General features: G+C 41.0%; 2 protein-coding genes across 5 annotated transcripts; both read right to left on the bottom strand.

Moving 5' to 3' along the window:
- Positions 1-647: 647 nt before the first annotated feature.
- On the bottom strand, positions 648-6705 carry znf326 (zinc finger protein 326). Of its 3 annotated transcripts, XM_017685617.2 has the most exons (15): positions 6548-6705; positions 6021-6324; positions 5858-5936; positions 5708-5754; positions 5035-5122; positions 4610-4952; positions 4301-4466; positions 4146-4162; positions 3987-4032; positions 3655-3733; positions 2677-2824; positions 2505-2595; positions 1573-1703; positions 1377-1472; positions 648-1294 (listed from the first exon to the last, which is right to left on the bottom strand). In XM_017685617.2, exons 3-15 carry the CDS (start codon positions 5923-5925, stop codon positions 1190-1192), a joined length of 1425 nt encoding a protein of 474 aa, XP_017541106.2. In that variant the 5' UTR covers positions 5926-5936; positions 6021-6324; positions 6548-6705; the 3' UTR covers positions 648-1189. The 3 variants fall into 3 exon arrangements, with proteins under 3 accessions (XP_017541106.2, XP_017541105.2, XP_017541108.2); XM_017685616.2 differs by lacking the exon at positions 6548-6705 and having other exon boundaries at positions 6021-6340; XM_017685619.2 differs by lacking the exons at positions 6021-6324; positions 6548-6705 and having other exon boundaries at positions 5035-5120; positions 5858-5886.
- A 4352-nt stretch (positions 6706-11057) lies between these two features.
- lrrc8db (leucine rich repeat containing 8 VRAC subunit Db) lies at positions 11058-25487 on the bottom strand. 2 transcript variants are annotated; one of them, XM_017685620.2, is made up of 3 exons: positions 25469-25487; positions 25106-25189; positions 11058-16223 (listed from the first exon to the last, which is right to left on the bottom strand). In XM_017685620.2, the coding sequence occupies exon 3, from the start codon at positions 16219-16221 to the stop codon at positions 13708-13710; it is 2514 nt and encodes an 837-aa protein (XP_017541109.2). In that variant the 5' UTR covers positions 16222-16223; positions 25106-25189; positions 25469-25487; the 3' UTR covers positions 11058-13707. The 2 variants fall into 2 exon arrangements, with proteins under 2 accessions (XP_017541109.2, XP_017541110.2); XM_017685621.2 differs by lacking the exons at positions 25106-25189; positions 25469-25487 and adding an exon at positions 24483-25077.
- Positions 25488-26193: the final 706 nt, after the last annotated feature.

Raw genomic sequence — 26193 nt, 5'->3', positions numbered from 1 at the left:
ATCTGTGTAACATACAGAGCCAAAACAAAGTGGTGCACTCTGTACTTGGCAACTACACTGTACTCAAACCATCCATCCATCCTTAACTTCAAATCAGCATAGAAAGAGTCAAACAATTCTTTCATAGTAGAGATGTGTGGTACATCATGAGGACAGTTAAGTAGATTTACACAGTACAGTACCTGCCAATAGCGGGGATATAGCAGATGCGTTTCTCACTCAAAAACAATTATCCTCTGATCGCCCCATAAGGAAATCACATCTAAGCAGCTTCTTCTTCTGGGGCACGGGGGTTGCTGGAGCCTACCCCAGCTGTCATCGGGCGGAAGGCAGGATGCACCCTGGACAGGTCGCCAACACATCACAGGCCAGACAAACATTCACTCACAATGTCCAAGTGGCTCAACTGCATGTCTTTGGACTGTGGTAGGAAACCTGAGAACCCGGAAGAAACCCACACAGACACAGGGAGAACATGCAAACTCCACACAGAAAGGGCCCTGGGCACCGGGCTGGGGAATTGAACCCAGGCACTACCCACCGCCACTGTGCCACCATAAGGAATCATAATTTTCCAAATAACTACATGGATGTGCAACTAGCCAAAATGGTCACAACAGCATCAATAAGATATGCAAACTATAAGATATGGTGTAGATGGTGGCATCTTTTTAATCAGCACTGCATTCTATGACATTCAGGAGTTACTGACAGGATCTCCCCACACACCCACACAAATATATAAGAAAGGAGTTTTAGAAGAGCAAGGAACAGTGTGAAATAAGTACCAGCTTAAAGCAGGAGTCTCAAAGTAATTACTGCCTTAAGTTGTAGGACAACATATTTTTGTACATAATTTAATTGCAATCTTACAACAGCCATAGTCATCCAATACCAGATACTAGTCAACAGAAACCATCTGTATCTCATAATTTAATCACTATGCACTGTGAGCCTGCCATCACACTGTAAACGAAAACATTACATTGACTAGAGAGGCACCATCATCTCCAAACACAAAAAGCAACAAACCAAACCAGCGACGAGTGAAAACATTTCCTCACTTAGAGAAGAGTTCCTCGAAAACAATCGGACAGCTTTCAAGACCTGCACATGGGATCACTGTTCATTACATCATAGCACATGGATAGAGAACTGCACGTCTACATCAAACTCCAGTTCTTCATTTTCAGTCACTACTGTCCACCTTGTCCTCATGTTCATCAGGCCTCTCCTGTTCAGAGGAATCTGAACTTGTATCTTCTTTGGCATCATTGACAAACGGGTCTTCTCCCTGCAAACGATATGAAATGAACATACTTAAACAACAGTGTGTGATGCGATAACCTAATTTTTGAATATGAATTCATATTTACCTTTATATATTTCTCATAGCGCACTTTAACACTGTTGTTGTTTATTATAGCTTTGGCTGTAAGAACGCTCTCCCTTTTCAGCTGCTCTTTGTACACCTTTAGAAGAGACACGAAGAAAGCAACGTTCATCCAACAAATTCACTGAAGCCTTTTTGGGCTTTTGCCGTTTTTACAGAACAGTGAAGAGGGTCTGTACCACTCTGCTTTTTAAGTGTACAGGAGAACAGAGATGCTTCTGTACAGAAGTGAAGAATGCAGGAATGTGCATATCGCAGGCCATACAGTGCACCACCTCCACCTTCCTCATGTAGTCATCCTCAGTCACCCCTGTTAACAACAGGTAAAGAAATGACATTAGTAAATGAAAGGGGGAAACAGACTCCATCTGAATTCAGCCCTGAAGGAAGTGCGAATCATATCAGAACCATTCAGTCATGCCTGTGTACCATGCAAAGTTCTTTTACACCAATCAGTGTAATCAGCAAGTAAGTGCAGTAATAAGCTGTTGGCTTTGTTCTATACTCCAGTACACTGGATATAAACCATTACACCTCCCCTAAATATTATTAACTAGTCAAGACAGTCAACCAACTTGACTGTTTATAATGGGAAGAAAACCCATTTGGTGATATTTATGGATCACAGCTTTAGGCAGATATCAACTGTAAACGATCTGCAAGTATGTTACAGATGTCCAATCACTTATGGTCCCCTGAAATGGGGATGAGGGGAGCCATGTACAAAAACGGCTGCATTGTTTCCTATGGTTCAACCAATATAATTCTAATCTCAAATTAAAACTCGAGTCACTGAATTTATGGACTGTACTGTGTGTATTTATTCTGCTAGAACACGACCTCCGTGTTACATTTTGAATAATTTTGGATAAGGTTCAATGTAACAGACACCTCCGTGACCAGCCATTCATCAACAATATGCCAAGCTCAACAGGAAAAACGTATGAAGCTGCATGAGCGCCATCGGAAAAGCAAGTTCCTTCATCCACAATGCATACAGTATTATGAAAATGATACACCACTACACACAAACATGGCCCTCCTATAATACCACTATTAGAAACAAAGAACTAATTTAACAGTGATTAAGGAAAACAAAGAAAGGCCATACCTTCCATAACCTTCTGGTTCGTTTTCTGGTCAGAGGTGTGTAAACTGCATAAAGCGGACACTGTTTTACGAAACTTGTGCACCATACAATCCTTTAACACAAAAATGGAAAAATTAACATGACCTCACACCGGTGACCTCAAGAGACTTCAAAAGCAAACTTGCAGACTTACATGGAGAAAACTAATGACCCGGTCATCAAACTTGGCGTGCCGTCGAATATAGTCTAGAGTTTCACGGTGATACGTGCCTCCAAAGTGCTTCTCGATATCTTGGCCATCATATGTTCGAAACTTACAAAACGCACATGTGAAAGCCAGTCTAAAGAGATGAGAGACGGAATAATGGCCCATTGTAAACAGTGGAGGGAGACTGAAGTGAAGGCATTTAAGCAATAAGCCATGTGCTTTACAGTAATTTCATCACAGGTGTGTTCTTGGGCACGATGCAAAGAAGGGCAAAACTCCCTTCTGTTATGAAATCGCTGTAGTTCAGTCTCGAGTGACATTTCTTGGTGGAATTTCAATCATTTTTTTAGAAAAAGCATGGTAGATCCTGTAGACTGTGATACTGTTGCCAAGCAACCATAGACTGCTAAATGAGAAGAACGTTTGGTCACCCATCACTGGGCTGTTTCATGAACTTCAACTTTGTCATATAATAATGAACATAACAGCATTGTTAAATGTAAAAACCTTCGCTTTAAGTACTTTGTCACCAAATTTCCACCTTGAGTCTCATTCAGCACAGAGCTAAAGGCACCTCTCCTCCCACACTGGGACTGAATCACTTGAAGGCAGCTCAATCAGATTTTAGCACTGTTTTTTTTAAGAAAGTGATAATATTTTTACATCACACTGATACCTGGTTTCTATTTGAAGCCATAGAGGAGATTATCATTTCTTCAGTCTCATGGGAAGACCAAAAAAAAAAAAAGATAAAAGCTCCTAATACATTTTGTTATTTGTCCAACAGTTGTCAAGAGTGACTTCAATCACTTTCATAGACACCCCCCCCCCAGGAATGACCGATGTGCTCTCTAGTGGTTCAAAAACATAATGGCAACTTTCACAGCCACGTCTGAGCTTTCACTAACTAGCAAACACAGAAATCATTTCACAAGCGTCCTGCTGAGATGCACCCAACGTCACCTGTGCTTTTCCCCATATTTCTCGCGGTTCTTCTCTCGTCTGCGTCTTCGCTTCTCTCTGACTCGAACCTTCTTGTCCTCTGAGGATTTAAAAAAAAAAAAAAAAAAAAAAAAAGTGGTAAACTATCAAACTAATTTTTTCTTAAAAACTCAAGAAGTTGATCAAATCAGTCGTGTCCCCACTGTTTTACATAAAATGTGTACTCTTAATTAAAAGACATGTGCTTGACATTATATGAAAGAACCCCAAAGAGCTTCTACTTCAGCTCATGCAACTGTTACACCTCTGAACTCTACAATAAACAGAGTTAGAGCCAAGCAGCGAGTACATACCACCTTCTGTGCTCAGGTCCTTTCCATCAGAAGAAATATGACTGTGCTTTTCATAAAAAAAATAAATAAATAAAATAAATAAATGGAATTAAAAAAATAATACATATGTAGTTTGTCTTTTTGAAACTGAAATACAGGTAAAAGCAGTCATCGTCTCACCTGCGTCAAATTCAGTGCTGGGGATGACAAAGAAACAAATGCTAATTTAACACTGAACACTGTAGCGAAGATCCTGTTTTCAATAACTTCAAATTGAGAAAAGCATAACACTAAAATTAAGAGAACCATTACATTTTTTTTCCTTGCAGACACACCTGCAGCAATTCCCATGTTAGGAGTCGTTCTGACAACCTTCGGCTTCTTGACAAACTTGCTTGGATACACTGGTGCCATCATCTTTCGCTTGGTCCCGCGGAACACTGGTACTGGCACGTTAGACTGGGCGTTGTGTACGCTGCCAGCACCCCTCAGCCCGCAAAACTGATAGACAGATGTGTGTACATTCGTCAAAAACAAACATGGAAATAATCATAAAACAATCCAAAGTGTCTTGTTAGATTGTGAAGTCATCAATTTAGCACAAACTATAGTCGAAGTGTCAGACGATTTCCTTTTGTACTTACACCTCTGCTTTTCGCTCTGCATTCTGCTGCGGTATCTCCTCCTCTCGCTCCACGCATGTGCTCAATGTACACAGACATGGCTCTGCCCCGGGAGCCAATGGGTGCAGGCCTTGTGTATGTGGTGGGAAAGGATGTCGAAGGGGCAGAAAAATCATTAAAGGAGGAATATTCACTTCGGCCGCTGTCTGACAGTGGCGACCTGGACCTTGCAGAAGACTTTCGATTAGGCAAACGCCAACCTAGCATCATGTCATCTGTCCAGGCAGCAGAGTACACATCATATCCACCGTTTTCATGTTCATTATTAGGGGTCACACAATCAAAAGACTCATAGGCACTGTATCTGGTAAGAGATTACAACGAACAGTCAGCGAATTGCAGTCTTCCCAAAACTCATTCAGAAGTTCAGAACGAGTCCACCTCACCCGGTGGAGCTGTCGGTCTCAAAGGTTTCAAAGGAGTCTGAAGATCTAGATGGAAACAACCTAAACTCTGGCCAACTGCAGGACTTCTCTAAGAGGAAAGAAAGGGTACGCACTAAAAGAAGGTTCTGCAATGGATCTTCAGGAAGATCGGTTCATGACTTCTAATTCGAACCATTTGATGCTTAAATGATTATTTGCATAGTAAAACAGCTCTTTAGACTGATGAATATGCTCTATATAGTTCTACATAGAACCTTTTTAAAACACCTCTATATAGCACCAAAAAGGGCTCTGCTATTATTACAAGGTCAAGACTGGAACAATAAAAGAACCCTTTTTTGGTGTTATATAGAACCATACACAGCACATTCTCCATCAATCTGAAGAACCATTTCACAAAACGAAGAGCCATTTAAGAATGCATATAGAGCCACTGCTTTTAACAAGGAACCCATGAAGAACCATTTAAGAACGCATATAGAGCCACTGCTTTTAACAAGGAACCCATGAGGAACCCTTTAAGAACACATATAGAGCCACTGCTTTTAATAAGGAACCCATGAAGAACCATTTAAGAGTGCATATAGAGCCAATGCTTTTAATTAAGAACCCATGAAGAACCATTTTTGTGTATACCTCACAGTTTGTGAAAAAGGAAGAGAAGGTGTTTTACCTGCATTCTCAGATGCTGGCATTAATGACAGATCTGCATCTGCAAAACTTCAAGATTTCAAGCACGTCATTACACATTCAGACCATTAGAACATCTCATACCAAGGCTTGGAGTCAGCCACGCTCAAAACACGAGACATGCAGGACCTACTTTTCAAAAACACCACACGACCTTGGAGCATGTTCAGAGAACCTTTCTCTTGAACCTTCAGAAGTCATCGTGCTGAAGCCTTGGGTTAAAGGAGAACAAGAACTACTGCGTTATGGTGATTCTAGCTGGCGGCCTCCATAAAAAGGGTGGGCCAGTTTCTTACCCAGGGGCCTGCAGTCTAAGACGGGTCAGGGAGTAATCACTGTTAACATACGACCCCTCGGACTTCGTTAACAAAACCACAAAGCACAACTAAACGAAGGACGGCGGATATGATCAACAGGCCCTGAACGAAGAGCTGAACGAAGCAGTTAGCTTTGTCTCAGTTCCACAGCTGAGCAGAATCTCTGACGGCCTTCTGATTAGCTGACTGACATCAGCTGTGAACGCGGAGACGCCAGGAGGGCTCTTTCTCTCAGAGCGCGCGGGCCTGGCGCAGGACTCCCGGCTAAGGCTGCGCCCCGAACCTAAAGAGCGGGTCAGAAACACCGCAGCGGGTCAACCACCAACAGAAGTCCATTCACCGTATAAATGGAATTGGAAGTAAACGCATTATAGATCACTACAAATAATAAATGTCTCTGGACATTTTGGATAGCAGATAAAATGACATCTGGTTCCGAGCTCAACGGTTTCGGCCCTCTAGAAAAACGCGCTTCAGCCCAGCCCACTCTGGATGATTCTGCTCACATCACGAAGTGATTTAGTCACTTTGTTCCCCTTTACTGGTGGCACCCTAGTTGACCACTAATTAGACGGGCAGTGTGTGGTTCTGGACGCGGCTGCACGACCTGGTAATAACCGCCTTGTTGCGTTGATGCTTGCGGTTTGTTTCCCGCTGCGAAAAGTGATGGTTTGTCACGTGATTAACGCCGCCTACGTCATGAAGGGAAAGAGTGACCTGAGGCCTGGAGGGGTCCTCAAAGGCCACTCGTTCCCAGGTCAGAGCATTGTCCCCATTCTTCACACATACCACCGCAATAACTCCTGTCTGCAGTCCCGCCTTCTTAAAGCTCAGGATGTGATGATTATTCAAAATCATTTCACAAATCAACTTAAAATACCAGCAAAGTCCTTTTTCCTGCACGTGTCAGCCAGTTAGAGAATAGCCTGATTAGTTTTGACCGCTGCCACTGGCGTTAAACATGTAGAGCCAATATATAGAACTAAGTCTATACACACACACACACACACACACACACACACACACACACACATATCTATATCTATCTATCTGTCTGTCTGTCTGGATGGATGGATGGATGGATGGATGGATGTATATAAACATATATCAGTCATTTCTGAAGGGCATTGGATCGTTTAACAGCTGCTGCTTTGGCTAAAAGGTTTTGTGTTCCAGAAAAGCAGCTGTGTGGTCACTGGTGTCGGACAGTGTCGTTGGAGTTACAGTTCTCTGTTCTCTGAGAGTTTTTTTGTGAAGTAAAAGAGTCTTTGGGTCTGTGTTATGGCTTTTTCAAACCCATATTGATAATAAAACAATGCTGTATTTTTGTTACAAGGACTTTTTAACCAAACAATAAAAAATGAGTCTTTTTTATTTCCAACATTTACTTTTTCAGAAAATAGCAACGTTCAGTGTGATAACAGTGGCATACGTGCTTAAATCTTGATTTTTTTTAATCAGATATATGAAACATAAAACGCACATATTAAAGTGTTAAAACTCAACATTGATAAAAATCTGATACAGTGTTTATGTTTTAAGAATTTACACATTTAATTAAAAAAATAAAATAATTCCAAATGCCACCCTGTCTGGAGAATAACCCAGGATGGAAAACTGGAATACGATTTAGAATGAAAATCTGACTGAAGATTATTTGTATATTTACAGAAGCAATAGCAGTCAAACAAGGTTGTTCTGTATTCTGGAAGTTATTTTAGGGCTTTTTTTTGTGGAGAAAACCTTATGTGAAATCTGCAGATGAGAATTATGTAAAATTAAATATTGGTTTATAAACCCTCAACGACAAGTTAAGTTTTGTTGATCTGTATAAAATATCCAGGACTAACGGTAATAGTTTACATCTGTGTAAAATGTACTGGTAGCGGTAATGACATTGTTGTACCGCAAGAGGGCGCACATGCATTTAATTACAGGGACCATGGCTGCGATACATGGAAGCCGAATGGAGTCTAATGGCTGCCCTGCACCATCTAAACACAGACAGCAGAGGAGTCAGGGGCTGCTTGATAATCAGTTATCAACCTTAGTGTTTCTGTAAGGAACGTCCCAAGCAAATATTTCAGTGGTCATTTGATTCTACTTTTATGGTATTCTCATGCATGGGTCAGATGCTTAACCTCGTTATAATAAATCACTAGGCGTGTTTTTCTGGCAGCCTAGTTAGTTACTGATAAATCTCAACAAACCTTCAGTTACACCCATGTACAACTTATTATTGAGCTCTTTTTTTAATTGTCAGCGTAGACGACCACCAAGCTTCTGCCTGTTGAGGCATAAAATTAGCTGATTACTCCCTCCATGCCTGCAAAGGGAGCATGATGATTTCAACAGTTATTTAAAGAGACACGGAAGAACTAAAAATAGTTGAAATGGTGAGTCGAAAGTGGTCAAAATCTAAATACATTCTATTTTATTCTGAATTCTCTTCTTCTTCTTATGATTTTGTTGGTAGTGGACCGGACTCAGTCAGTGTGAATCAGAAATCATGGGTAAATATTATTGGTTAATATTATTTTGCACAGTGATGTAAACAAAAACGAGAAGATGTTTTCGAGGTGGGCAAAAGTTACAACACTTCAGTTAAAGTTTGTGGTAAATCACATACTTTCTTTCTGAAATGGTCAGTTATGATGAACCGTTTTAATATGACCAGGGACATAACCTAATAAGGCAGAAAGGTCACTTTTGATTTCAGATCATGGAGGAAGCATTTAATAACACCATTGTTTTATATTCAGTGTGTTCTGATGTGAAATGCTGGTTTCTGAAGAAACTTACTGTGTCAGAATTGTTCACAGTGATGGTGATGGGAACCTGTCCAGGGTGTTTCCTGCCTTCCGCCCGATGACCGCTGGGATAGGCTCCAGCACCCCCCCCCCCTCGACCCTGAGGGAGAAGCAGCTTAGTAAATGTGTGTGTGTGTGTGTGTGTGTGTGTGTGTGTGTGTATCTGTGACGTACACATCGTGACCACGGGTTCTTAACACCTCCTCTGTGAAGAAAAACTCTTGGTAAGTTCTACATTGAACCATTTTAAACTTTATCCAGAGTGTGAATTCTCTGAATTATCTAGAAATTTAGAAAAATTGATGGAATTCCCCTTAAAGAGTTACCATGAGGGTCAAATCAGAGTGATGGAATAAACAGCACATATTAAACCAGGGTGATCAATATCCGTCATCCTGAAGCCAAGATGGAAACTGTTGGGATATTCAGTGGTGTCAGTGTTGCTATGGCAGCAGCTGTATTGGCCTGCTCTCTTTCAAAAAACCAAAGGCACACAATGCGTTTCTCCCAAACTGGCCTGTATTTATTGACCACTTGCATTTTAAAAATGATTGATTTTGACTTCTCAGTGTGGTTTGTCCACTTTTCTATAATAATGTCTTTTATAGGTTTGGTTCTATAGGTGTGGGTTTGACTGAGATGAACCCATTGTATGTCATGAAGGTCATAAACTCAGATTAGTTTAGGTCTACATGCTTTTCTGCCACCAACCTTTCAGTATACACTTGTTTTTTCACTGAGAGGAACTTCCGTCCTTTCATAACCAGCGCACAGGCAAAAAGGCTCTTGGGAAAGTGTGGCTCCATGCCTGCAACAAGTGTTTTCTTCACTGAATTCACTTATTTGATTTGGTTTCCACACACTGTATGATGGCATTCCCACATGCATGTGCAAACTGTGGTATACAAGTAAATACTCCACTATGAGCAGGTGTGTAGGGCTCATATTGGAAATGACCTTTACTTATGGGTGGAGCTATTGATTCTGGGGCTCTAAGCAGAAGACTAGAGTGGAGTGCCAGGATGCACATTTCTAAATGATTTGATGCTCTGGGCTCCTGAGTGTCACGACTGTCTACACTGCAGAAAAAACATCACGGAAAGTGAAACCATCATAAACGTACGATGAATGTAATGAGCAGTGATATATGTAACATGATCCCATTTCATTTTGACAGAAGTGATTAGTAATTTGTGCGATTTTGAGTAATTACCTGAACACTGGAGCTATCTACTCTAACATCAGCATTATGTACAGTCTGCTCAGCCTGTGCGGCATTCTGTTCTGACTGAAACGGAAAGTTAGCTCCGGGAGTGAAGCGATTTTTTGCTTTCCTCCCTCTTTTTGCCTTTCTCTGCTAGACTTTATCTGATTTTTTCCCCCTCAGAAGTTATGAAAATATCATTTGTTTTAAAATGTGTGTGTATGTAGGGGAGTAGGGTATTCATACTGTACAAATACAGTATGCCTGAATTGTATTTTCATAGAGGCCTCAGGTGATGGGGATCCTAGGCAGCTGGCTACCTTTGCCTAGTACAGAGACCGCGCCTGCCTTTACTCACCTCATCTTCTATAATCTAATGCTGATTAGTTAACAGTAGCTTAAGCAATGGCTCTATTTAGAACTGAGCATACTATTTCATGCTTAAATGGTTCTTCAAATTGATGAAGAATGTGTTTGTATATGGTCTTATACAGCACCAGAAGGGGTTCTGCAATTGATACAATGCCAAGAACCCTTTTTGGTGCTATATAGAACCATATTCAACAATCTGAAGAACTATTTAAGCATGAAATGGTTCTATGTAGAACTAATGGTTCTTCTTTAAGAGTTTATGTGGTAGAACACTTTTGTGAGGATCTTGACTGCATTCAGCCACAAAAGCTTTAGTGAGGTCGGGTATGTTGGATTATTGGTTCTGGATCACAGACGCCACTCCAGCACATCCTAAAGGTTTTCTAATGATGAGGAAGCATAACAGGTTCATTTTGGAAGTGTTTCTCCACATGTACTAGATAAATAAGAAGACATAGCATCTTTAAGAATGTGCAGTTTTATTAGACCAAAACCATGGAAGAGACAGTTATTCAAAATATTCTGAGGGATTTTGCCTTCATTTAGGAAAATATCATTTCAATCTTTTTCTTTTTTGAGATGGTTCTGCAGAATTTTCTTGCCAAGTGATTTTACATGAACTTGGTGTTATTCTCTGATCTCAATTGATTTCATTTCGTGATTGTGTTTTAGTTCCAAGAGGAAAAATCGAAGCGATCGCGGTTCTCCTGAAGCCCACTGTGATGGCATGTGAAAACAAACGCATGGAGAGGAGCTGCATCATTAGGCGCATGCAGTTTAGAGGAATTTGGCGATGCAAAGTGATACTTCAATAACTGACCATCAATTTGGAGCCTCTTATATGATTTATTTGAGTGGTAAATTCAGTGCCAGGTGAATATTGTGTGTACCATGATATTGCTTTTCAGTTTTACCAAGTTTTCAGAAATATAGCTCAATAATGGAAAAGAGCATTATAGTCATGATATAATGGCAATAACATAGCTGCGTTCATTAGACAGTTTTAATTCTTTTCACTCTTTTTGTGCACTTTACTCGTGGTATCCAGGTGAATAAATCAATAAATAAGTTTTTATAGGATTAAATTACAGAGTACTGTGTAATTTTAAACAAGCAGGAGACAACACTCCAATCAAAACAAGCTATTTCAGGTTTGTAAGACATTCTGTTAGCTTAGAGAAGCAGAATGAGTTCCTTAACTTCATTAAATTTAATCTGATACGATATATTCAGAAAATATAATATTGAGTTTAGTCTGTACTGCCCAGGACTAGTCTTGGAACATCTACAGGAGACATGTTCTAGTAATGATAAGAATATAAAAAGATAGGGCTTTGGTGCTGCATTGATTCTGCTTTTGGGTTCCTCTTTGAAGGTCCACCTTGCTGAAAATGGATACTGTTGTAATCTGGAGTACTGTTTATATATGCATTGAGGCTTTTTTACATTCAGGCTTCTGATATTAAATAAGGAAACTCATTGATTACTCATTGCATTATTTAAAGGGGCTGACAACTCAAACGTATTAAAAATATCAGTGATATTATAGACATAACTTGATTATCATCACCTAAAATTAGATTTGAAAAACAAACAAACAAAAAAAAGCCTAAACTCCATAATGACTGACAGCAGTGTGGCCATGGAGATCCAAACAACCCCACACATTGCAATAAACCACAAGAGGCCATGCATTACAGTGATATTACTGTGGTTAGTTTTTTTTCTGCTTCAGGCACAAAACTAGAAAGAACCTACCCAAATTCAGGCAGGCCCAACTACAGAGATTTGTGGTTTTTGCCAAATAGCCAAGAAAAAAAAATCAGTACCAACTCTGATTGGTATCACCTACTTCTAAAACGGTCCCGCCCAACTGAAATCCAACTGCTGAAACACAAAAACGCAAGAATCTACATTGAAGTGACCAACAATGTTCTTTATTTGACAGTTAATAGGAAATTCATGCAGGATCATAAAGAGATTAAGGAAATAGGTTGACAGCCCCTTTAAAAAAAAGTGTTTGTTTTTCTAGTAAGAATCCCACACTTGTGAAAATCTAATATGTTGTAAATGAAATAATGTGTTACTAGCTTGGAGCAGGATTTCCTCTTGAGGAATAACAACTAGCTGATATGACGTAAACAGAACAATACAGTTTACAAAGCGGCATAGCGAAAGAGCAGAGTTTAACAATAATTAACAGCAACTGAAAATGTAGATTTGTTAACAGTAGTTGCAATCTGGAAGTAGTAAGCCTCAAACTTTTCCAGTAGATATTAAAGTGTGTGTGTGGGGGGGGTGTTTCTATTAATTTCAGTATCAGAAACCTTGACAACAACCTGAATCTTGCAGGATCATCTCCAAAAACTGACTGCATAGACCCGCATGCATGTGATATTCTCTAAACGTAGTGTTTATAAAATGCCTGTTGACTGAAGAATGAAACTGTTTTTTAAGGAAGGAGTTTATAAAGCATAGGTTTTTTGATTTCCAACCAGTACAGTATACAATGAATACCTTTTTAGTAGATTTTTAGAATTCATACTGGCTAATATGGCAGTAGAAGGATATTTATTAGGACAATAAAATGGAGTTCCGAAAGACCTTATAAGTTGTGTGTTACTTGTGTTATACACAAATAATTGTTGAATCGTATAACAAATTTTGCTTCCCTGGTTTGTGACTTGAGATCCATGAATCAATACAATTGGTAACCGCGCCTGTTGTACTGTGTGGACACCAGCTAGCTAAAATACAAAACGTGAATACAAAAAAATGACAGACTACAGAAAGATTAGCAAGTGTGCACAGCATGTTGCTAAGATACAAGGAAACACAAAAATGTTAGCATTCTATCAGGATGTACCTCTATACTGAAATATAATGAAACAAGGAACATAGAAACCCAAAATAAAGAGCAAAAACAACGGTATACGAAAATATTGCAAACTGTGCTTCCAAACTTGTGAGAAATTCCCTGCCATCTTTCACACTTTGTCTTCTTCAATTTCCTGTCAAATCAATAAGCATAAATCAGTCAATCAAATACTTCCTACTGGCCTTCGTGTTCAGCTGTTTTCAGAAACCGCAGAATTGACTCACAGTAAATATGCTTGTTAATTGTAAAGGAATCCATTTGGTACTCAGCCAAACCTCTACCATCTGCATGGAAAGCATTGTGCCCTCTTGTTTAGTCCCAGTCCGTATCAATTACAAGATATTGGGTAAAAGAGGACTAGAGCAAAGTGTAGGTCTAGTTAAATCGCTCTCTAATCCATTCTTAGATTCCATTAGCAAAGGTAACATTGGTTTCCTGATTTATGCTCTCTTTGACCTCAGAGGGCAGAGAGTCAAACAGGTGGTCTTCTACGACAAGACAATTTCGACGCAGGAGTCGGCACTGGCCAAGCTGGGTTGGGAGGCGGTCCAGACAGTTTCCTTTCAATTCCAGATGTGTCATCTGCACCAACTGGCCGATTTTCTCCGGCAGGGAAGAGATACAGTTGTGCCCGAGGCAAAGGGTACGCAGCTTTGTGCACTTGAACAGCTGCTTGGGCACCACCTCCACTTTATTTCCTGTGATGGCAAAATGCTGGAGGTTCTGGAGGAACCCAATCTCTAGTGGGATCACCACAATGGAGTTGTGACTTAAGTCCAAATATCTTAGCTTAAGCAGATTAAACAAAGGGGCAGGCAAGGACTCTAATTTATTGTGTGACAGATAGAGAGACTCCAGGTTCTTTACATGGCTTATCGACTGTGGAATAGTGATTATCTTATTGTGCCACAGTTTGAGGCAGGTAAGCCTTTTGAGGTGTTGAAAGCTGATGACCTCCTCGATGGTGCGAATATTGTTCGATTTCAGGTCCAACTCCTGTAGATTGGTCAAGCTAAAAATGGCATGCGGTATCCTTTCCAGTTCACAATTATGCAGCTCAAGATCAGAAAGGTTCATCATCTTTTTCAAACTATTCAAAACCAAGAGTTTAGTACCATCATTGTGTACCACAAGTTTGACCAGATGAGGAGCCAAGTCTGTTATGTTTGTCGGGATCTTCGTAAGGTTGCTCTTCAGATGTAGAACTTTCAGATGCCTCAGATCCCTGAGGGATTCCAAACCAATCATTTTGTTATTTTCTGAGTTCAGGTTTCCCACCAAGTAGAGCTCCCTCAGGTTCTTTAACAAATAAACCCATGTGGGGATCTCTGCGACGTCCGTAAACTTAACGTGAAGGCACCGTAGGTGGTCGCGGAGGAAACTGAATGCGGTCTGCTCCACTTTAGCAGGGCAGTGATAAAAATGCAGCTCCTGGAGGTTGATCATCTGGGAGATTTTCGCCGTTATCCGTGCTTCAGGGATTAGTTCCAGCTTCAGTATCTCCAGGTCAGTGAGCTCAAACACTGCATCAGGAACACCTGAGAGCATAAACAGATGGAGCTCTAACTTGTCCTGCGAATTGCGTGTCACATGCTGCCGCAATTTCTCAAACGTCCACTCATGATTCAAGCTAATTTCCCGCAGCTTGTTCTCGCTGACTTCAGAGAGAAAGACACCAAAGCGTTTCGAGTACAACTGGTCATACTGATCTACCATATGCAAGAGGAAAGCAAAGTCATTCTTTACATCTGGAATGTCACTAAAGCTGCTCTCTTCTCTTACTTTCTCAAATGAGTACTCCTTAAGGGGCCGCCTGAATAGCCAGAAAAGCGTGTGAATGCATACCAATCCATAAACACAAATGAGAGCAATATAGCTAATAAGCAGCTTTTTCAACATGAAAGCCATGTTGTGAGTGCACTTAAATTTGATGTAGCCAGTTAAATGCTTTATGTTGGGTTCACAGTCATGGTCAAACTGAATGGAGGCAACAAATGTCGAGGTGTAACACAGAATCAGAATGAACTTGAATGTCTTTATTACTGTTTGTGCAACATAGAGTTTGTAGATCAGGTCACTGTCCTCGACATGTGCACGGAACTTCCTCACCTTCTCAAAAAGGGCCTTTGCCTGCTCACCATCTTTCTTATCTAGTATCGTCATGCTTGGGACTTCAATCACAGGCTTCTCTGTAGAGAACTTAACGCTGGATTTTGCGAGCATTGGTGTGGATTGATTTGGACTTCCCTCTTCACTACTGGTGGAGAAATGCTTTGGTAATGAAGGAGCTCCAGTCAGTCTCTGCTTATTCTCTTCAGAGTCTTCGCAAGCTGTCTCGGACAGTGCTTTAGTGGTCCAAGGGGACTCGAAACATTTCCCTAAAATAGAAACAAAATGCTCAATTTTTGAACTCGTCTTTGGATACTTAAACCAGAAGTTGCTGCTGACCATGAGCACAATAGTGTGGATAAGCGCAAGATATGGAAAGTACTTCGAATACCAGGGGAGAGCAACATGGTAGCACATCTGGTTGACAAAGACATACTGCTGAAAGTCCAAATTTGTTTTCACGCCTGTTGGTTGAGGCTGTCCGATAGCAGCTGAGTGGGGGAAGGGGACAACTGTTTCAGGTTGGTCTTTGCTTGTAGGTGCAGCTGTTAACGTGACTTGGTTTCCTCTTGTCCCGATGCCAGATGCTGTTCCTGGTGGCCTCTGTGTTGTGGAGGAGTCCTGCCACGAATCCAGAACAGGCAAGCAAACTACCTGGTCTTTGGTTAGCTGCATTGTCCCAGCAAATATTGCTACCATGAGCATGACGATGCCCAAATAATCCATAAACACATCCCACCATGGTTTCAGTATTCGATAGGTCGGCTGGATGTCGTTCAGAGAGGCAACTTCTGTGAGGGTAAACATTCCTATGGGAAAGGATGAAAAACATAATTGATTAGCATGATCAATTACCATAATCATGGATTAGCTTTCTAAATAATAGTGCTTGGTAGTTACATGATATTAATATGACTAATAACTAATATAATAATAGTTCTTGGAAGTTACATTATTTGAGAACCTCTGTGTGAATGGCAGTTGGCAGTAGCCTGACAGCAACCTGGCTTGGTAGCACTGAACAAAGCACCGCATGGTCAACTCAATAGTTGAAACTGTATCAATATCAAAAACGGTTCTTCACAACTTTTTGTTTTGCTCAAGAAAGAAATGAAAACTGAAAAGCCAGGTCAAAGTTACATCTGTGTGTCATATCCGGTATGACAGATTATGCAAAGTAAGGTTTGCCTGTTACTAGCCAACATATCAGCATCACACATGTGTGAAGTTGGCCCAGTAGCTATGTCTGACTATAACAACACATTTTACATTAAGTTTTTAGATTTTTTTTTTTTTTAAACGTGATGCACATTGGGGTATAGGGCTGAATGATGAATCGCTTTTATACTGAAATCGTACTCTAGAAGAGGCCCATTCAATTTTCAGCGTTATCTTAATTTCATGTGGGGAAAATTTAACCTAATAACACAGACGTTGTGAACAGGCATTATTATATTAGTTTAGTTCAGTGAAGTTCAGTTCTTTTTGGCCTCAACAAAAAAGGCCTTTTGGTAGTGCCATTACCAAACTTGGCCCCGTCATCCTCACCACTGAATTATTCACTACAAATCAAATCCACCATACAAGCAAGCCTATGATTGAAACATGGAAGCTGGATCCAGCCTGCAGGAGCTGATAACTGCTACCCCCTGAAAGAAATAAAGGCATAGAAGGCAAGGACCAAAACCAAACTACACACAGAAAAAGTACATTATTCCCACATAAATATATCAACACAGATTTGGCTTTCACTTTACTTACTTTAGGCAAAGGTGTTTGTCATTTAATATTCATGTCAAATTCATGTGCACATTTAAATCAATTCAGTGCCTTTTTTCCAGCACAGACAGGGGACCTGCCCAGAAACGAATATTCAGGCTGCACATTTATGACAACTTAAGTTTGTACAAAACCTAAATAAACATGTTGTCTAGCAGATTGGGCTGATTTTCCAGCCAGTTGTGAGTATGCAGTTCTTCTGTTATTAACTCTCTATTATTGTACTCCATGCACAGCTCCCTGCTGCCCATCCCACTGGTCTTCTTCTCTAATGATAACAAATGGTTACGATAAAATTGTTATAAAGGAGACAGCAGGCTGTCATGTCTCTGGCCAGTATCAGTTTCCAGGAGAGTTTTCCATCCTCCAAGTGCTTAACCATTACCCCGTCAGTAAACACACTACATACATCTTCTTGATTACATTTCCAATATGACATGCGGGGAAAACACAACAGTGTTTCAGAAGTAGACCACAGCCAAAAATAACGTTTTGCTTTAATACTGAGTTACAGGAATGGCTGTGATTTGCTTCCATCAACACCTCTAGGTCTTCAACAGGAAAATTTCAATTTCAAGTGTGACTAATGGCTGAGCCTCTTTCTTATGTAAAAATCATACCGTGAAACAATAGTGAGTCGTCATTTAAAGGCATTTGCTACAGGGGCAAAGATCTTCTACTTTCTCTGTTAAAACGAGTCAATAAATAAATTGGTCCAGACTTGCGCTCATTACATTACATGAAACTGTTTCCTGGATAACCAGACACAAGACAACAAGCAGCTTTAAACAAGGTTTTAAGATGTATTAACCAAACTCATTAAACTCATTGTAGAGCTGGAAAAGAAAAGAGGAAAATACCACGCTCAGAATTAGGTGTCCTGCATATTTCCCCCTCACTAAGACCTACTGAGGTATAAGTTGAGACTTGTTTTACATGGAGGAGTCACATTCTTTCCCTTCTTTGCACTAACTGTTCAAGTCAGAACTTTGTTCCTCGCATTTGTCCTCAACTCAAGTCTTATCCCTCCTTTGAAAAGACTTAAGTTGGCTTTGATGTTAGCCTATCAGCCATAAAGACAGGAAGCGGTATGTAAGATAATAGACACTTGGAAAGCTGTAGGAATATTCTGAATTAAATCACATTTGAATGGCGTTACTTTGCAGACCTCAACTAGGCCTCACGGCCAAACGACAGTGTAACCAAGAAGATACCACAGAAAGGAAGAGGACATACAAGCTCACAAAATGGTATAATCAAGCGTGTCATGGGAGAACTTTAATGAAGAGGGGTTAAGCCAACACTTTGTCCCTAATGGTGTATCAACTAATCTGTAATTAAATGGAATTATGTTAATACAACACACAAAGGCATGTTTGGCCTAGTCAAAGTAGTATAAATAGCAACAAGTAGAATCACCATCAAGGTGTCATTATCCTCATTGTGATTTCTATTTTGTTAATTACCGTAGCTGAACGATCGAGAGAGGGAAGAGTTCTCTCCTCAAGGACGAGCTGAAGGACATTTGTGTTTGAACAAGGTCCTCAGGATTCAAAACAAAGGAGAAAGGAAAGTGGAAACAAACACCAGCCTGTCTTCTGCAGAACTCATCACCCCTCTGTTACCAGACGGCTAATAAAAACCTTTGAGGTTCATGCAAAAACAAAGGCTATCGTAAAAATCTTAATAGCACTGTAGAACATAACAACTAGCCAGACTGTACATGAAATTAAGCCTGTCACTTCATCTCTATTGCTTCGACACAAGCAAAGCAAAGCTTGGGAATGTGACTTTAGAGATCTGTCTGATTCCGTAGGTTTTCCCACTGTTTACACAACACCGCTTGCTCATTATCGTTCCCATCTACTGCGAGATGCATTTAGTGGGCATGAACAGACTGTGCAGAAAGGTCAAGAAAGCTTGTTAAAAGCAGGATCGGTTACTTTAAAATAGCTTTTATACTGCGCCCTATACGGGTGCATTAACAGAGCTTACCGCATGATGTCAAGAAATGGGCCGCATTAACAATTTAATATAGATGCGCACAGTCATTACGCTTAGATTATGGCTTCACTAATTAACATGCTTTTGGCCTTTGCTACCATTACTTAAACAGCCACTTTTTTCAATAGTAAAATAAACCAATACAAGAAGAAGCAGTAAATATTTTACATTAATTGGACCAAATATTGAATTAGCATTCCAACCGTAGCATAGCAAACCACTATTTGTTGTGTTATGAAGGGGTTCTGTTGCGCATTACATCCCTCGGCTTCACAGGTTTCACAGACTTCAGAATTTTATATTGTTTTCATGGTTTTTTTCAGTGTTGTTTCACTACAGTACCCAGCACGCATTATTCAGATACACCGTACATCCAGGGAACTCCTGTCTCCTCAACCAGTTCAACCCATCCGAATACATGCTTCCAAATACATGATCAGAAGGAGGTTGTCCTAGATATCAACCTGGACGATCTCGCTCCAGAGACCACAGCGGCACCAATCTAGGATGCAAGCAATATTTACAACAGACGTACCGATGGTTACATTTTTCATTTTAGAGTGTTTGCTTAGGGAGATTATATAATAGGTCCTGCATACTAAATATATGGAAAAAAGGTTTTCGTTAATTTGCTAATAAGAAAGAGATTGTGCACTTCACAGTATGAAACACGAATCTCTATGTTGATGAAATGCAATATCCGTCCACATTTTCTGGGTTGCTAATGTTATCAGTGCTCATTCTATTCTTCCCCCTCAAAACTCTTCTGTATATCAATGCACACTAATACTCTCTTTGCACACTGCTCCATCCATAGTCTAGCCATTTACTGACATTTTCTCCTCTCAAATGTGCTAGACACACACATTTTCAACTGAAAGAGAACATTCAATTGCCTCTTTCCACCGCACAAACGCCACTTACTTCAGCATTTGTTAAGCATTTGCTGGATCCCAGATTGTATCTGCTGTATTAATGCATTCGCATGCAAACACAGGGGGGCCTAATGTGACTGTGGTTAATGCACCCAGATTAGTCATGTGAGACGTGACGTCACTCTTTCCAACCCCGGCAGTTTCAGAAGCAACGGCGGAAACGAAGAGTACGACTTTAAAGAAGCAAACAGCAACCTGCATCTGTTTTCATTTAAGAGGAAGTGAACTTTCAGAGCAGCCCTTTTACATAAGCGTCCCCGTATGACCAGATTGGTCAAGTTTAGAAACAGTCCCACTGGGCATCCGAGAAAAAGCCTGAGGAGTGTGTAAGATGCTAATTCTCCCTTACACATGACATTTTACTGCTAATTTTAGGGCAGTTTCTGTTTGTTTGTCAACATGAAAAAAACAAAAAATAAAACAAAATACAAAAAGTGCCATAACTTTATAGGTTTTTCCTTCCAATATGTTAAATTCAACTGTAACTGGGTGTTACACTGTACAGAATGTGTAGAGGATGTGGTCACTTATTTATACTTAGAAATAAATAGTCATTTGACCAGTGCCACCAAAACTTAGCTGCCTCTACTCAACAGCAGCTTCTGTTTCTAATTTACGAGAGATCACCCTGTCATAAATAATGCAAACAAGAGAAACTCTGCGGTTTTCTGATTCATTCATAATATGATTCTGGTCTGATTTTAGCTTTCAAACTGTTTTCTGAACACGTGATAGAAATAATTAGACGTGCTGTAACTACAGCTGTTATAGATTTGTCCTCTTGACTTTTTGTGAGGAGTCTGAAAATAAATGTTGCAGAGCTCCTGACATACTCACTTTACTTTGACATAATCTTTTCTATTAATGACCATATGTGCAATATAGAGTGCAATATTCTAAAACACGCTTAACGTTGGGCTTTTAAAAAATTATTATGAGTACGCCATGTAGTTTTTTAAAAATAATTATTTATTATGGCAGTTATTGTCACTACTTTCTTATATACAATGCAAAAGACAATCCTTCAGTTATTATATTTCCAGTCAAAAAAGCCAGTAGGAAGTACAGGTTCTCATTTATCAGGAGATATTTCTGAGAAGATGACATATAAGATAATCCACTTGCATAACGAAAGGGAGAAGTCAGGGAAATAAGTGATAATCAGGTGTTTTCAAAACTGGAGTTCAAAAAAAAAGACAAAATAACATGCAATAACTGATGGACCACTAAAACGGTCACCATCAGGTAGGAGTACTTAAAGCTTTCATCTTATAGGAGATAGGAAATTACAGGAGAAAAAAAAAGCTCTGCTCTTGCCTCAGATCTGAAAAAATCCACAGCGGACAAGAAGCCATTACTGAGAAAATCAAACAGACACAGATGTTACGTTTCGTAATTGAGTCTTCTGTATAATTTCCTGTAAAATATATTATTATATTTTATTTTTTCTTTATATCGCATGGAAGTTATACAGGGAGATTCACTCGAAAGAGGCCCTGGATATTCTGTAATAACTCACAGCAGGTTGAAGCAATCTGAACGAAACAACGTGCAATGTGCTGATCAGTTTATGGAGCTTTGAACAAGCCGGGATGCCCCTGTGTCGGTGTGATGACTTGAAGGACTTGAAGACTTGAAGGAAAACATCCAACGTGGACATCCAACCCGTTGGATGCGAACATGGAGCGCCGTATTGAAATGTGTCTGGCAGAAACTGGAGATCACTTCACTTCATGTAATGCAATCAGTTACACGTCTTAATATGTAGCGTGCTTCTTTGGTTCAGATTGCTTCATTCTAACAGGAGTTACAACAGAATAATCAGGGACTCTTTCGAGTGAATCTCCCTGTAGCTGTGAAACATTTGGGGATCTGGAGACCTCTCTGGTGTAAATGTGTAGCTGCATGGCGTGTGCGGAAAAAGTTTTTTTGATGTTGGTCGATGCTTCAGACTCCTATGAGCAGACGAGCCTGATGATTGTGAGCACGACGAAAGAGTATTCAAAGAGAACTTGGTCAAAACTTGCTGAAGAATGTGTCCTCTGAAGATGCGAGTGAATTATCCACCATTGTCCTCATACCTTCATCAGTATGTTGATTTATTGAGCAGGACCTTCTTTCTGAGCCTGTGCATGTGACGTTAATGCATAAGATGTGTGGTATTGTCAAATAAATTACCCCAAAATCTAACCCAACACCTCTGAGTTTAAAATTTTATTCCAGTCTATAGTGGCAGATGCACAACAGTGCATGAACCCCATATTTTAGCCTGTTCTTTTTTCTCTGGAATCAATATTTTTTGGTGCCCTCTGTTTGTCATGGCCAATTCCTACCTGCTACCCAGATCTCCCCATCACGCAATGCTACCAAGCTAAGAGGGTAAGGGCTAGTAAGAGTTTCCATCAATATATATATATAATATAAGCAACAGTGTCTTTTTTTTTCTATCTGCTGTAAATACAGGCTTCTAACAGCTTTATATGCTTGGAGGAAAACGCTGACTGCCAATTCTGTTACACAGCTAATGGCTTGATGCTCTATTGAGAAACATCAAGCAGACATTCCTGAATTCTGTGTCTGAGAAAATCACAGGAAATGTGATGCAGTCAGACAAATGACTAGACTGTCCACTGATGTATTCACTCCCATCTTGAGTCCTGTCATAATCTAAATAAGCAGCACAAACATCATCACAATATAACATTTTGTCGCTATCTTGTATCCATAGTTAACAAGCTTGCTGGTCCTGCCATCACCCATGTTCCTAAAAATGATGAGCTACTAAATGGAAAAAAAGGGTAAAAACAGCTCCTTTAGTGTGTCTAGCACTGTACAGCAGACAATTACCACAGTAATGTTCACATATCATTACACTTAGGGATGACAGTCACTGTATCCTTAAAAATGGGAACAACTGAAAACAGCCATCAATAAATACATCCATCACAAAGATCATCGAGACTGCAGCCTGTTATCAGTAAATAACTCTAATCTCACCAGTTCAGGCATGCAGGGAAGACTGAGAGGACCCAGGTGCATCAAGCGCAACCTCCTCTCATCGAGCAACCTTCTGTAAATGCCTTTAACGTTTCATAGTGTTGGGTACAGTGGTGTTGTAACCACACTTGAGTAATGCACAACCCAGGAGTAGCTACCTTCACGGTCAGCCTTGCTTAACCTCAGCCTGTTTTTTTCCCCCTCGTTCACTCTCTCTCTTAACTAGGTCACAGGCTGCACCGGGCATTCTGATTCGCTGGGACTTGTACAGCAGTTGTAAATGGCACATATGGTAACCAATCACAGCTCTTCATGTACACGCAAGCCGATTAAATCAGCACCCGGCCCACCTTAAGTGTCCCAATGAGGAATGTAGATACTCGGAGGTGGAAGCTGATTTGTCAGGACAGCCCTGAGCACAAGCCCTCTGGCGTAGGTCAGATGAAAGTGGTGTCTGAGCAGGATGATTCCAACTTCTAAAGACACAAGACAGCTCAAAGCTCAAAGCTCACGCTTGCCGAAGCCCATTGCTGGAAAACTTCCAGTAATTATGCCTGTAAATCCTGACTGTTACATCTAGGAATAGACCTTATTTTTAATGAGAGTGGATAAATCTACAGGCTAAATTAAATGCATACAAGCAGTCCTACAAAGGACCAGTTAGCTATCTTACCTAAACCTCCCCAATCAATGGGAGTCATCACAAGATATCTACAAATTAACTTGCACATAACTCCTTACACTTATATCTGCCAGTATACCGTGCCATACTCCAACTATCCAAATCAGACAGAGTAGGACGGCAACAAGCTGGAACTGGAAACTCGTAGGTGGTGCCGCATACTCCTGGGAAGAAAAAGACTTTCTGGAATGATTAAAACCAAAACAGATTTTACGTTTGGGATGACCCACCAACCCTGGTAAATATGTTCATTGCTTCCCTGTCTGACTGACCACCTGTGCTTCCATCGAAACTGTGTGGGAGCCATGCTGAGAGGCATCCAGGTGTTCTGTACCACAGTCCAGCTTTACCATCCACACCACGGCTCTAGCACCACAGTGACGTTGAAAGATGATGAACTGTAGGATATTACATAGTAAACATGGCAAGAGCACGGTGTAGAAAGATTTAAAGGTTCTTTAGTAAAGACAATGGTTCTATACAGAACTACGAACACTTGCTTTGATGGGTGAAATCTTCACACGTTCTCCATCAATCTGAACAGGCCAAGCACGCAAATGGCTCTCGGAGTGTTCGTGGTCCTGGAACTCCTGCCTTACTAAAAGAACCGCTGAAGAACCTCAATCAAACACTGGGGGGTTTGCTAAAGTGCTATAAAATGGCATACTTACTGCATCATACGACATTACCATCCACTATCCCACTATTTCCCAGAGCCAAGCAAGGCTCTCCCGATGAAGAGGTAACAGAAAAGCATCCAGCTGCTCTGGACAGCCTGCTAATCACCCAGCGCCTCGCTGCGTGACCACAGGACTCCTCGTTTCAGTTCGTGGCGAGCTGAGAGCAGCACGCCATGGTCCGCACTGGGCTGACAGGCGGACTTGAAGGCCACACGACTGCAACAGACTAACGAAGAAAACGCACCATGAGCGTCCTCCGTGCCCGCGAGGACAATCTGAGCGTCCTCTCAGTGAGATGATGAAACACGCAGCGGTCTAACGTTCAACACCGTCCACGCGCCGTCCTTCCCTTCCCTTCCCTTCCCAGACGTCCTCGTTTTATAGGCTCGGGAAACGAGTGGAAACCGACAGCTGCTCGCTCTGATAAAAACGACAATAGGCTCATTTATATTTCGCCGCACTGTGAGTCCCACAGTCCCCCTCTGTTTCCCTCCTGTAGTCTCAGTACCCTGTGCGCGGCAGCGCTAACCAGTCTGCACCAGTTCTTCTCAGCACCGCGTCTCATCCAGCCCCCCGCTTTAACCACGCCGTTTCCCCGAGCAGGAGATACGTACCTCAATCCAGTGTGGTCATTTTAACACGACCAGCTCCTCCACAGCTCCACGAGCTCCAGGCAGCGAGGGAAGGGAGAGCTCTGCCTGAAAGAAGGATGTTTTATCGTCAGAAGCAGGAAGCGTGGAAGGGGCGGCTCTTAAGTTTCTAAGACCCGGTACACCAAGACTCCCCGGGCTAATCACATAAACCCCCCTGCTGCGACTCGGCCGACAGCGCAGACCGTTTAACTGCTGACTGCTGACCACAAAGTGAATCCTAGCCCGAAGCGTAAGGACAATACAGCACATTCACCCCGTTTACAGTAAGAGGACCGGCAGGCCGGCTTATCAACAGCACACCCACCTGGGAGTAAGAGGACTTACCTTCAGTGGACCAGCAAATAAATCAGTACCCCTGCAGCCTCGCGTCCAGACACGGCTTCTCTTCGGCCTCGAACCCTGCTCGTATGAAAAGTCCCTGCTTTGGGCCAGCCGGCCATATGGCGTCCAGAAGATTAAGGACACTTTTCTGCCCAGTTGGCCGAGCAGGCTCAGTGTTAGCCAGGCTCCAAACTGTACTTACACAAAACATCATCTTACTCTAATAAAACTGGGAAGTATGGGGCCAAAATATACTTGTTCAAAAGGCCAAAGGGATCTACATTTAAACACCCAGGCCTCTAATTATGAACCAGTTATTTTTCAATAAGACGTGGCCTCCATATATCCGCTTGTGACCTTTCGTGACCTTAATATTTTAACTCCTGGCCTCATCTTATTATTTCATGACCTCAATATATTAACTTGTGGTCTCTATATCTTAATTTATAACCTTATATATTAACTTGTGACCTCAGTATATTAATTTGAGATCCCAATATATTAATTCATGGCCTCAATATATTAACCCGGGGCCTTAATACATTCATTTGCAACCTCAATATATTAACCGTATTAAAAAAGAATCACCACGTCAGCTTAGAGCTGCGTTCACTACAGGTTACACACGAGCCTAATGGTTAGAAACGTAGCCGGACACTACTGTGTAAGGTAACCTGCAACACGTGCATGTGTTCAGCTGTAAAAAGTGCTTAGTTAGTGTGAGAAAT

The sequence above is a fragment of the Pygocentrus nattereri genome, chromosome 26, assembly GCF_015220715.1.
Source record: "Pygocentrus nattereri isolate fPygNat1 chromosome 26, fPygNat1.pri, whole genome shotgun sequence".
NCBI lineage: Eukaryota > Metazoa > Chordata > Actinopteri > Characiformes > Serrasalmidae > Pygocentrus > Pygocentrus nattereri.
The sequence above is the reverse complement of the archived record's forward strand: the minus strand, read 5'-3'. Positions and strand labels throughout refer to the sequence as shown.